Raw genomic sequence first — 13,171 nt, forward strand, 5'->3', positions numbered from 1 at the left:
GGGACCGGTTCGGTTTTGCTGGGGCTGATTGCTGCTACAATGCAGCAGACAAATTAGAGCCAGATAGGATAGGCCTAGACGGTCGCGTGAGACCAAGGTCGGCAGAGATTGGCCTGGTTGTTCCCAAAACCGACTGTGTGGGGGCGTAGCAGTGCAGTCGCTTTGAATCACCAAGCGCTGGGATTAGGTACGGTACCTGGTGCAGTTGCGTTATGGAAGTTGCTGAAATGTGTTGCTTCGAGCGAAGGAATAGGATAGACAGGTAGGATCAGTGGTACGCTTGCTTCAGTGGTCTACGAATGAGTTGAAATTTTCTTCCCTGACTCTCTGCTGGTCACGAGGTGCAAAAGAGAAGCTTTGAGGTGTAGGCAGAAAGTCGCATGTTTTCTTTCTAGCCTAACGTCGAATAGTTTGATTGCAGGTCGGCCACAAGTCGAGACGCATTGACTCCCAATTCAAGCCTGATCCATCCCTCACTCTCCGCCCCTCCCGGCTGGCTTAAGTCTCAAATTTTTCATTCGTCGGAGCTGAGGGGGGGAATTTCACCGACAATGCACACCTTGACGGTCATTCCACTATAGTTTCGTGTACGATGGAATCGTTGAAAAAGAAGAAAATTGGACAGATTGTACTGAGAGATAGGCAGCATGTACTCCATTCTCTCCACTTCCTTCTTTTACACCAATTTCGTACACATGCATCTACGAATGGACAAACGCGAAAGCGCGTAGATTGATTGCATGGTCCAATGAGCCACCCACACACGCAATTAGTCCACTACTGTAGACAAACCAGGGCCATCGCAGGTGGGCGAGTGGAGGTGCATCGATGCTACGCTGTGTTGTAGCACGACGATTGGCTGGATCTAGCAAAACTTGCGGGTTCTCATCGGGTGATTGGACAAGACGATCGGAATATACTCCCGCCCCTGTCTGTCGGGGCCGGCAGTTGGATCCGTGATCGGGCAATAATGTTGTGCGAGCCTTTTCCCTTCCATCCATGAGTTACTCCGTAATACGTTCGGGACGGGGGGAAAAAACCGACAAGGTCAAATAAAGATAACCTATTTTACACTTAACTTTTTTTTTTTGGTTGTCGTTGTTCAGGGTTGTTGATAGACCATATTTTTTTTCCCTGACGGACTAGCCCAACCGTGCGCATGTTTGAGGGGGATTTCTTGATTTGCAAGTCATGATGCCAAAGGAAAGTGTTTCTTCTTTTTCTCCTTGTTTTTTTTTTCTGTTTCTTCTTCTGTCAGCTAGCCTTGGACCCGAATCGATCGGTCATACCTGTACAGTGCTGACTGCCGCTCTAATGCATGAAGGCGCAAGACGCTGCACAAGCCCAACTCGACAACGTTGAGCAGAGCGCACAACTGACTTCGCACGGAAGAGTGTCGGTGTCTCAGGCTTCATGACCTGACGGTAAAGTCTGTGTGTGCTCGTGTGCTATCATCTATCGTTATCCACGAGTCCGGATGGTTGTGTCGAGTCATTCTTTAGGTGGTCTCCCAAGTCAGTCTTTGGTGTGTTTCCCTATTGAAATGACAAGTGAGTGAAAAAGAAAAAAAAAAGACTCCTCTTTGTACACTACGCGGAATGATCCAAGGTCTTGATCAATGCAGTGAGTCGAGTGTATTCCAACAACGTCTCCAATGATTTGATAAATAAGGGCATGAGAGATCAGGTCGAGGTTCACATGTGGAAGTGATGGACTAGTCGATGTGTCTGACTGACAGTCATTTGGTGCCTTGGTGGAAATATATGCGAAGCGTGGAGAATGCGACAGAGCGTCGTGTTGTTTGAGATTTTGTAAGAGAACTGTTCGTAGTCACCCGTTGACACAGCCAAGGCAGGTAGGGAATAAATCAGGCTTTGATTCCGTGGTAAGGGAGAAAGGCCGCGGCCTATTGTTGGCGATGTGCGTTGACTTGCAACGGTGACAAGTATATCGAGAACATATCATGGATGGAGCAGACGGTAGCACTTCGTCCGGCGGGTATCGGACGACCTTTTTTTTTTCTCCCGGGCGAGCCAACAATGTCCGAGTGTCAAGTACGAAGACAGCAAAGTAAAGTCAAAAACCTGGCAGCTATGCAGGCAGCTTACGGCAAACTACATACCGGAAACACAGAACATGCCTTCGACATAAAAGATCTACAACGGCTTAAACGGTTCCGTTCCTGCCAGACAGGCGGATGGCCGGGCAGGACGGAATCACGCCCGATGCACTATGCTGCAACTGCACCCAAGCCCTAATGCGTACTACAGAGTGCGAATACGTACTAGTTGGCCAGTCGATTCCGTTGAAGCTTCTATTTATTCTTTGTCTCAATTTTGTAGTTCGCTGCCAGAACCCTAAATGAGTTATGCGGCGGAAGCAGCAGCTAGACGTCCAGAACTCAAACTTAGCCCCAAGTTTTACAGCACAATGGTGCACGTGCATCGAAGTGAAAAAAGACTCGCGGTAGAAGGCCCCCCAGTCAGAAGCTTGTGTCAGAGAGGTAACGGTAGAAAAGCCTAACCTGAAGGGCCCCATCAAGAAGGTTACTGTTTGAACAAATTCGGCAAGATATTTAGAAGCGCTTTTGTTAAGACGTCTACAGTATGTACACATACAACAATGGGCCTGCATGGCAGCCTGTCTGTGCATACATCCGTCTTCCCGAGATACCAGAGCCAAGGACCGATAAAGGATTTTGACGCGCTCAGGCATATCGGACGAAGTTGGACCTTAGAGGTAGGTAACATGAGGGGTAGAAGCGGCATGACCACGTAACGAGAACGAAAGGATGACGGTTCCGTCTGGACGGAGCGGATGGAGGAGTAGAACACAGACCAGCTTCATCCACTTTCATCCTTCTCAGCGAAGGGCATCTGCTGTACCTTGCTTCGCTCGTCTGAAAATTTAATCAATCCATTGCGGGTTGCCTTGAATTTAATTTAGAGTAGCACGCTCACATATCGATGAATGCTTACGGGATATGCGCGTGCCAGGTTACCTGGTAAGAGCCAACTAATTTAAAAAGGGGATTGGCAGATCGCAAATCCCTCTATTCAGCCAAGGGTGTACAGTAGGCCTTAGAAAGGAACATGATCAACGTGCCATACGTCGGAGACCGTTGTCGGTGTGTTGATTTGAGTGAGATGCCGGCGCTTCGTGGAACCTACCTAATGCCCTCGAGATACTAAATAACTTACTTAATCGAGACAGGAAAAACACAACACCTCCTCAAGGGGCATCACCGACAAATAATAAAACCCGACATACAAAAATGGAGGGGGAGTGACAGGCCCTTATTCCTGGTGGGCTGGAAACACATTGGAAGGTGGGCGGCAATACGCTCTTTTCCGATCTAATACAGGTTCTCGCTTAAGGGTAAGCCAAAGTGGATGGGCAGGCTGCCGGCCCTTTTGTCTCCCCCAGGTTGGCGTGAAAATGTTTTGTTGTTTTGTTTTCCCGCCTTGCAGCTGTGACGGACAAGTTTTACTTGGCGGAAATGCTCATATCTAGTGGAGGAAAAAACAACAACAAAGCGGCGTACGGTAAAAGAAACCTCCATAATTAGCAGTAAGAACCGAGATATGATCAACGAACATTATGGGACAATTCCCGTTTGCGTCTCGTAAATCTTGGCAGGTCCCCGAAGCGGAAGAACATCGATAGACATCAAACAATGTCGTCGTAAAATTGCCCTAACAGACAGACCATGGGTTCAAGTGTTTCAGGATCTTCAAGGGCGGCAAGGTTTGGCCTGAGGCCAGTGATTACCATTTTGAGCTGGTTTCTTACTAAGGATCGCTATTCTTCTTGCTCTTGTCACCTGAACCTGTCATCCCACCTCCACCAAGAGCTTCAGATTGAGGGGTAGAAGCATGGAGCACAGCGTGGCAGCTTTAGGGGAGATCCTTGGGTACAAAACAAAAAAAAAAAAAAAAAAAAAAAAAAATCTGCAGATCGGTTCACTGCCGCGAATCATTTTAGGAAGCACAATTCGACACCTTTCGGTGTGCCAGTATTGTTTAAGCCGCCTCGGGTAATATCTTCGTGACACTAGTTCATGCCAATGATCTTATTACCTCTCTCCTCTTGCGTGTATCGCCCTTTTGTTCTTAGCCTGAATATCTCCCACATTCCGCAGCGGCGATATCACATTTACCGTTGTCTGGAGGATACAAATGGCATATGGAACCAAGGGGTGAACAAAACAAATAGAAGCGGCCCCTGAAAGAAAAAAAAAAAAGGAAAACCAAGAATTGAATGGAATGCATCCAAAAACCAATCGCCACGCCGCATGCGTTGATGGCATGGTTATACCATGTCATGTTTATACCATAGTAGCAGTAAGGATATAATCTTGGCAGTGAAGAATACCCCACAACATGCCACCTCTTAGCCATGAAGGTCTTTGCACTACTGAAACGGACCCCTGAGATTGCTGGAACCCTTGACGAACGCAACTTGGCTTGTACACTTTTCCCCGGGGCGATTTTGTGCAAAACTGGCCAATTGGGAACATCAAAATTTTCCAGCCCTGCATTGATGCAACACGCTACCCGTCGCATGGCTCCTCCCAAATTCTCGCCTGTTGTCAGCTAGCGGACTGAAATTTCGTTTATACCCATGCAGGTGGCACTTCTTTAGAAATTATTGGCTAGGGCTGGTCGCACTGGTATCTACAGGACTTGATAAAGATTGCAGGATACTGTGCAACGTGTGTTAATAGCAGAAAAAAAAAAAGCAATCACTCTCAAAACAAAACATTGCATACCATGCCGGGGAAGAAAGACACAGTGCAGAGCAAGGCAAGCGGTAGCGGTTATCATGAGGCAGTATCCTGTCAAAATGAATGTCAAATGAACCGCAGTGGAGTCGGACCAGGGCGATAGCGTCTCAATGGGCCCACGGAGGTGCACAGAGGTTGAACCGTAACCAGTCAATGCCAAACCAATATGGACCGGTCTAGCAAAAACACATCCTTGCAGGCTACCAGGAAGCCTTGGAAGCCTAGGCCGACCTTGCCGGCACACAAAGACGTTGAATTGCCTCCAATCAAGTATGCATTACAAGTCTGACCAGGCCCTTTTGGATCACAAGACGTGTGGCTGACGAACGGCGAAGGGTTGTCTCGAAAAAAGAACGCTGGCCCAAAGGTCTGCCACGCTAAACATTGCAAAACGTCTACAGCATGGGCTGCACCTTCTGGTCTTACCAATTAAGCCACCCCCGAGGAATGCTGGCGAGCGAAATGGCGATGTTTTCAGGCTGGAGGCATGCATCGGTGTTGCAACAGGCGCTGGTCATTATAGACTTTTTTTTTGACTTTTTTTTATAAAAAAAAAAAAAAAAACTTGGTCATAGGCGCTTTTCAGAGACCGTAATGCACCCTGTCCATTTTCAAGCGCCATGGCCTTGGAATTTAATTTGGGCGGGCGGGTGCGATGTCTGTTGGTCGGGGTTGGTAAATGCGGGTGCCGTTTTCTGGCCTCTCCTTCGTGTGTATTGTTGTAATTTATTGATCAGCCCTGTGGAACGAATAAGAAAAATACTGTACACCAAATCCCAGGGTACCGAAGACCGACGGACATGTCTAACTCGAATAAAGCAATAAGGAAAAAAAAAAGAGGGTACGTAGACAGCAGCAACAACTTGCCGAACCATTGATGGGCAGAACTCTAATTTCTCGGGTCTTTTGGATTGTAGCATTTGTTCGTCACATCTTGGGGACGAGTTCAGTCAACCAACTTGCATGTTCAGACCAAGCAGGCCACGCGGAGGATGAGGACACTGTCTGTTTAGCTATGCCGTTCCGGGCGGGATGCATTGGTGGGGTACATTTGCATCGGGCGATTAACTAAGTTACGGTACCTTACTTACTCTTGCTACTACTGTAGGTTATGAGTGACATTTGCCGCTGCAGCTTTCAGTTCGCTCTAGAAACTGGCTAGACTAGACCTAGATGTAAGCTCAAGTCTTGGCACGTTCCTGCACCAGGCAGGAGGCTTACTTGACATTACTGTACATGATGTGCGCCTGGTGTCTGATCAAACGGTGCTGCCAAGATGGAAAGCCGAGAAAAGTGATGTAAAATGCGTGGCCAATAAGACTCTAATGAACATTGCAGCCTGGTTTTATTGTCGGACTGGGCATTGTGGCACGAAAATCCCATTAAGAGAAAATGGATCTTAGAAACGTTTGTCAGGGTGGTTGTAAGTCTTGTGACAGGTTTGCCTCCGAACTCCATTCATGCTGGTTTCGTAAGCACGAGCCACCAAGAACGATGTGAGCTAAAGTCAAAATTCTGCTGTACTATTTACAGCCGAGAGACTGCCTCATCGAAGTCTCTTGGTGTGTCAATGAATTTTAGATTCCTTGGCTTTCTTGGCTCTTTTGCTATTTTCCCATCAGTCGGGGAAACCAACCTCAAATGGTGACGGTGGGTTGTCGTGCATTGGTATCCAGATTGAGGCGTTTGTTTTTTTTTTCTTTTTTTTTTCTTTTTTTTTTTTTTTTTTCTCTACAGCATCGACGTGGCACACGGCGGCCCGCTGGTGGCGGTTGTTGAGTTACTTTCCCGACTGATTTCTGGTTGCCCTTATACAGTAAAGAGTGGTTTTTTATGGCGTCAATACCGCAAATGAGGTGGTTGACCAAGCCGATCTGTCATGCGAACGTTGATTTACCGCGAAAAAAGCCCCTGTGGTTTCCTTTTCAGTTGATCACTAGCCAGATGGCTCTGTCTGAAAAGTTATGAGCGTCGTGTCAGTCCCGTGCTGGCAAAAAAGAACTTCAGACGGAACAGACAAGCCATTTCCCATACAGATCCCATCCATGCTGTGCCAACTCAACTGAGTCTCGAATTTGGTCAGCTCGAAACATTGGCCATTTGCTTGCAATCTCGCCTTTTCCCAATGGACCGTAGATGCCCAGCTGCCACGCGGTCATGGTTTCGGCGCCCCCCTTTCGTACGTCTAATACTGCCCGGGACCACACAGGATGCTCCGATGCACATTTACCACCTTGCCCAGTATAAAGGGGCTTTTGCTTCCAGCGGTTGAAGTTATCGGAGGCTTAACAAGGATAAAAATGCCGTTGTGTCGGTGGAGCCCCATCTTTTTCTTGGGGCTCGGCCGAGGAAGGGGCCAGGGACCCATTCCCTAATTCGGCCTAGACCGACAGGTGTGTCCCATCGCTTGGTGTTTCACCCGTCATTGTACCCGCCCCACGCTGGAGTCTGACCGGAAATACTTCCCCTGCAACAGCGACGCCACAAGCCAGCCTGCTCCAGAGCCTCTTGTCTTGGGTGGGATTCTCGTTCAAAATCGCCCTATACGTTGTAACGACGCACTCTCGGCACCCACCCCTAGCTCCAAGGTGGCCCGCTACAGGACAGGGGTTGTTCCTAGCTCTGGGCACAGGGATAGCAAAGTACCAAGACATTCCTTTTTTCTCTTTCTTTTTTCTGACGACACCGCCAAAAAAAGGACACAGGGGGGGAACCCCGATTGATTATGTACACTGTGATGTACCTAATTTGTCCCGTTCACTGCCAAAACACAACGCTCTGCAACGAAGGCCACGCAAACGCACAAGCCATCATGCCCGCAAACCGCGTACCCAGTTTACAGGCACACGCCCCCTGTTCTCTCTTCCCCTTGCCAATCCTCTGATACACCCTTGCAGACAAACCACGTACGGCAAGTTGATGATTCAGGGACCCTCTCTTCCCAATATCCGCCCCATAGTCAACAATCATGCCCGCATCCTCAGACGACGGGCCTCCCACATCGGGACGCCTTCCTGGAGACCTGGGAAGAGGCCCTGTCTCGTCCTCGGGGGGTGTCGCTCTACGGGCCAAGGGGGTTGCCATATATCGGCATTGATCTTAATCAAGCTGCCACAGCTCCTTTATTACAAGAGCTTCCGCCTCCCCCTCAGCTCGGAGCGTGAATCTTTTCGTTTCTCTCATAGGAGCATGCAGCAGGCGCAGCAAGTTTAGACAGTCCTTCTTTTCCCTTTACCCCCCTTTTCCCTTTTTTTTTTTTTTTTTAACTTGACTTACGTTCTTCACTTCCGCTTGGGGGGAGATTAGCTTCTTTGTCCCGCTTACACCGGACGCTCCCGCACCCACAGCCTTTTTGTTCTTGCATTAGAGCTTACCTACTACACGACAACCGCCGACGTGCCGCGTGTGTAGTATCTGTTCGCCTTCATTACTGTGCTCTGGGAGTATTTATATTCGACTTTATCTTGCTGTACAACAACTTCTCGCGCCTCCTAGTAGAGCTAGACAGGCCTCTCTTTAATCGGTATCAGCCTATCTCATTATATCCATCTAAGCTTGTTGCCTGCTCTTCCGAGAAGAAGGTTTCCACTCGACATCAACCCTCTAATCCGACAAGATGGCTCCTATCTCCTCGATACTCGCCCCTTTCGCCGCCCTCGCTGGGTTGGTTGCCGCCCTGCCCAGCTCGGGCTTCCATGGCTCTGGGGACTTTGCCGGCGTCCCAGTTTCCAACGCCGACGCCTTGAACGTCATCCCCCAGAGCTATATCGTTGTCTACAACAGCAGCTTCGATTCCAAGGTCATCGATGACAGCCAAGCCGCGGCTATGGCCAAGGTTGCCAAGCGCAACCTGGGCAAGAGGTCACTAGATGGTCGTGACATGTCGACAACAGCAACGGCCTGCAAAATTGGAACCTGGAGGGGTTTGATGCTGGACGCTGATGACCAGACTATCATGGAGATTATGGAGGACCCGGCAGTCCGCTATGTTGAGGCCGATGCAGCTATGAACGTCTTGATCGATGAGGGGGCTGCCGAGCAGCCTCCCCCAGCTGAACTCACAGAGATGCAAGCCATTGCCAGGCGCGCGGAGCAGACCGAAACCGGAGCCCCCAATGGTCTTGCACGCCTCAGTCAGTCGGAGCCTAACCCTGGTTCCTCGGGAACGTACAAGTTTGAGGATTCCGCCGGCGAGGGCATCACTGTCTACATCGTCGACACTGGTATCCGTGCCACTCACGAAGAGTTCGAAAATCGTGCCACTTTCGGTGCCAACTTCATCGACAGGGTGGTAAGTTTTCTCCCCATCTCTAACCCTTGTCAACTTTGGATCACATGTTCTAACCACTGCTTTGACAATCAGGACACTGATCAGAACGGCCACGGATCGCACTGTGCCGGAACCATCGGTGGCAAGACCTTCGGTGTTGCAAAGAAGGCTACCCTCGTTGGCGTCAAGGTTCTGGGTGCCAACGGCGGTGGTTCTAACCGTGGAGTCATTCAGGGCATGCAGTTCGTTGCCAGCGACGTTACCCAGAAGAACCTTGCTCGCAAGGCCGTCATGAATATGTCCCTCGGTGGTAGCAAGTCTACCGCTGTCAACGAGGCCATCAACTCCATGGTCAAGGCTGGCATCGTTCCCGTTGTCGCCGCTGGCAACGAGAACGTCGATGCCAAAGATTCCAGCCCGGCATCTGCTCCCGGCGCCATCACCGTCGGTGCTATTGACCAGAAGAATGACCGCAAGGCATCATTCTCTAACTTTGGTGCTACTGTCGACATTTTTGCCCCCGGTGTCGCCGTCCTCTCCGTCGATGCCCAGAGTGACACTGGTTCAAAGACGCTTTCGGGCACCTCCATGGCATCGCCTCACGTCGCTGGTCTCGCCGCATACCTGATGGCTCTTGACCCCACTCTCACTGCTGGCGGTGGTATTGAGACTGTTGCTGGCAAGGTCGACGCCAAGATCAAGGAGCTCGCCAAGGCCATGGGCGCCCAGGTCAAGAACGCCCCTACCGGTACCACTACTCTGATCGCCAACAACGGCAAGACCAGCGGTGGAGCTGGTAACGGCACTGCCGACGCTGTCGACGGCGGTGAAGGTGCTGCAGATGCTGCTCTCCGCCGCCTGCGTAAAGCCCAGAGGCTTGCGTCCCAACGCAAGCAGCAGCTGCAGCAGCAGCAAAAATCGAGGCAACAATAGAAGAACCATCATCACCTTGATTGGTGAGATGAATGCGTGCATCTTCAGATCAAAGACAGACATTGTTTCCAACGTATTTTTTGCTTTCATAAATGTCTTCATTTGCTTTCGTAGCGGGAGGGTCGAGGCTATAATCTGCCTTGGGAAATGGGGAGTGACTATCCGCCTTGGCACCACCAGCCTGGAGCGGGCCCATCACATTCCTAGAAGCGATCTCATTTACATGTACATATATTTATCGCGCTCGTATGGCGCCCGTCCAGCATATACTAGAGGTCATTCCAACATCCCATCAAAGTTCCCATTGTTGTTTGTGACTGCTACCATATCGCATTGATTCCATACTGGAAACGTCAGCTCCCCGACAAAGTTGGGAGGGGGGGTGCGTGGCGTATAGCATAAGATTTGGCCAGACAGGCACAACTAATTCCAAGATCCCCTTCTCTCCTGCTGCAAGGGGTAAGGTTCATTCATATCTGTGGAGGATTTCCATTCGTCACACGCACGACATGTACCCTGGAACAGGGGTGCGTGCCCCGGCAACTCAGGTGTGCATCAATTTCCCGACTGCTCACCCTTTCATACTTTTTCTCCGTGACAAACTGGCATATGCTGGATGGAGGAGATGGGCGTGCCAAGTTTGTCCTGTTAATCCCCAGTCCTTCTTGGTATATCCTGCTTACTAAAAAAATTAAAAAAAAAATTAAAACAAAACGTCAAAAGTAAAAATGTACATAACTTATTTCCCCTACACCAGCAGGGATTCTTTGTGGTGGCATAATACCATACAAAAGCGACACTGGGTAAGTGGGCAAGGCTTGGCAGGTTTGACTGCAAAAAAATACAAAACATCACGCCACAGGCTTTGCTGGCTTGGCTGGGCAGTTTTGTTTCTGAGCTGGGTTTGAGTGGGGCCAGGGAGTTTGAGAAGCATGAGGTTTACCTCACCGTCAGGAGAACCCTCGAGGTTTGTATCAGGGAGGGTTAGGAGAAACACTCGCACAAGCTCGTTTGCCCGGCCACAATCCCCCAAGCCACCATGAGCTACGAGTTCCATTCTCATAACCCCAACCCAGATCCAATGGGGCGTCGACGCCGAAACAAATTCCTAAAGCTTACCAAATCCCCAATTCTCTGCCTCTCGCTCTTCAAGCCTTGCTGTCATTCGGACCCCAAGATCACTTTACTCCATGATATTCGGTAAGGCATGATGCCACTCCAAATGGGCCTGGTCGCCTGGGGCAGTCATGGATGCGAATGAAGATGCATCCCAAATAACCGTCCCATCTTCCTCATTCGTAGCATCGACTGAAATCCACCTTGTGGGCTGTCCACATATGTTTGACATTGGCCCGTTCATTGCATACACAGACATGATCGTCTTTCCAATTCCATCTCGAAACCACCTTTATGGCCCTGGAGCAGAAACGAAAAATCCGTCATGTTGGCCGGTCAAGAGGCCAGACGAGTCTAATTTTGGGGTATGGGAGAGCATGGGTAATGTGGAGTCCTGACCTGGAATGCTTGCGATGAGATATGCAGCCAAGAGCGCGACGGCGCTTATCAAAGACAAAACAACACAATGTGATTGGGGAATCTGGCTACTAATTTCCGGGCCATTGTGATAGCTGTGAATATCTTCAACAGTCCCAGCAGGCCTTAAGCGCGCAGAATTCCAGGCCAGCGGTGGGGTGTTGCATCAAGAACGCCCAACATGCTAATGTGCTCGGCGGCGGCCCCCAAAAGGGCCTGACTAGAGGCACATCACTTTCTTGGGACCATTTTCCTATCCAGGACACGAAGATGTGCCTGTATCCCCTCTGGTCTCGTCAAGCCCCGTCATGTACGAGGTACAACCCTCGCCTCCACAGACCGAACTGGCAGGTACACCAGCAACACCGATGCCTCGGTTGAGAACAGTCAACACAGAGACCGCTTCACCCCAGGACATAGTACAGGAAATGTCACCGGCCAGAACATAACATTTTTGAATCGAACAGCTACCTTTGCACAACCCTCACGACAGGACACGCTACAAGGAATCTCTCCAACCACTGCAGTACTAAGTCGAGCAACAACGTTTGCACATCCTCTCCTGGCAGTACACGTCAATGCGCGGTGTTTCTGCTTCTGTCAATGTCACGGAGACTTTACACACAATTGCCAGTGAAGAGACGATCCCAGGTTGGTTCAGGTAGCGATCATGTGCAGAAGTCACGAGCCTCTCGAGGCAGAAGATGGCTGGGAAATTGGTGGCAGGAAATCACGAGCTCTATGATCTCTATTATCTGGCTTGGAGCCGTTATAATTGTGCTCAAGAAATTCGAGAACCTTTCGATTACAAAATGGGCGTTGCCAATCAGCATCAACTCAATGATAGCTATATTTACAGCTTTTATGAAAGCCTGCTTGATCTTTCTAGTCGCTGAATGTCGTTACCCGCTTCTGGTTGATCAAAACGCTCTCTGACAGTAAATGAGCTAACTAACCTTCATCTATAGCCATTGGACAGACAAAATGGCTCCGGTTTTCTAGCGACGTCCGATCGTTGAATGAGCTGATGCATTTCGACTTGGCAACCCGTGGACCTTGGGGTTGTCTAACACTCCTTATCGGGCAGCTGTTCCGGCCTAGCCGATTGCAAGTATCAAATGGCTCTAGTACCATGGCCGCCTGGCATGTCTAGTCCTGAGTCTTGTTTTGACCTGAGTCTATACGTTGTGATGGGCTTAACACTGGCTGCATCGGCTCAAATGCATACGGAAAATGTGACGGTGAAGTTCTTCACCCCGCCGGCCGCGGGTACGGCATGGGAGAACGACACTTGCATTGGTGTGCGGTGGCAGTGGATGAGTTTCCCGGCGTCGTTGATGCTGCTTCGAGATGATATTACTGCTGGCGACTATTGACAGAGGCCACAGATCCAAATGGGGTGGAGAATGGAAGTCGTCGTCGCCGCCACCCGAGAGAAGCAGTCGCGCAAAGACAGGAAGGTGTCAAAAGGAAGCTCAAGAGCCACCAACTACGGTGGAGCAACGGCAGTCATTTGAGGGCCAAAGACAACCTTGCGATGAAACGGGGCAGAATACCATGCCACGTGATGGCGGGTGGGTGTAGGGACTATCCGAGACTATATTCTCAGTGTTATTTGAGAATGTCGAATATCTCATCCCCGTTCGTAT

General features: G+C 49.9%; 5 protein-coding genes across 5 annotated transcripts; 4 read left to right on the forward strand and 1 right to left on the reverse strand.

Annotated features, from left to right (window-relative positions):
* Positions 1-2,430: 2,430 nt before the first annotated feature.
* PpBr36_07580 (uncharacterized protein) lies at positions 2,431-2,778 on the forward strand (the record flags this gene model as incomplete). Its single annotated transcript, XM_029894716.1, has 2 exons — positions 2,431-2,503; positions 2,606-2,778. 2 exons carry the CDS (start codon positions 2,431-2,433, stop codon positions 2,776-2,778), a joined length of 246 nt encoding a protein of 81 aa, XP_029748022.1.
* A 5,624-nt stretch (positions 2,779-8,402) lies between these two features.
* On the forward strand, positions 8,403-9,989 carry PpBr36_07581 (uncharacterized protein; the record flags this gene model as incomplete). Its single annotated transcript, XM_029894717.1, has 2 exons — positions 8,403-9,077; positions 9,150-9,989. The coding sequence occupies 2 exons, from the start codon at positions 8,403-8,405 to the stop codon at positions 9,987-9,989; spliced, it is 1,515 nt and encodes a 504-aa protein (XP_029748023.1).
* A 728-nt stretch (positions 9,990-10,717) lies between these two features.
* On the forward strand, positions 10,718-10,977 carry PpBr36_07582 (uncharacterized protein; the record flags this gene model as incomplete). The annotated part of the gene is made up of 2 exons (XM_029894718.1): positions 10,718-10,792; positions 10,852-10,977. 2 exons carry the CDS (start codon positions 10,718-10,720, stop codon positions 10,975-10,977), a joined length of 201 nt encoding a protein of 66 aa, XP_029748020.1.
* A 798-nt stretch (positions 10,978-11,775) lies between these two features.
* On the reverse strand, positions 11,776-11,940 carry PpBr36_07583 (uncharacterized protein; the record flags this gene model as incomplete). The annotated part of the gene is made up of 1 exon (XM_029894719.1): positions 11,776-11,940. The coding sequence occupies one exon, from the start codon at positions 11,938-11,940 to the stop codon at positions 11,776-11,778; it is 165 nt and encodes a 54-aa protein (XP_029748021.1).
* Positions 11,941-12,667: 727 nt separating this feature from the next.
* PpBr36_07584 (uncharacterized protein) lies at positions 12,668-13,106 on the forward strand (the record flags this gene model as incomplete). Its single annotated transcript, XM_029894720.1, has 2 exons — positions 12,668-12,855; positions 12,902-13,106. The coding sequence occupies 2 exons, from the start codon at positions 12,668-12,670 to the stop codon at positions 13,104-13,106; spliced, it is 393 nt and encodes a 130-aa protein (XP_029748024.1).
* Positions 13,107-13,171: the final 65 nt, after the last annotated feature.

Source organism: Pyricularia pennisetigena, chromosome 1 (assembly GCF_004337985.1).
Source record: "Pyricularia pennisetigena strain Br36 chromosome 1, whole genome shotgun sequence".
Classification (NCBI taxonomy): Eukaryota; Fungi; Ascomycota; class Sordariomycetes; order Magnaporthales; family Pyriculariaceae; genus Pyricularia; species Pyricularia pennisetigena.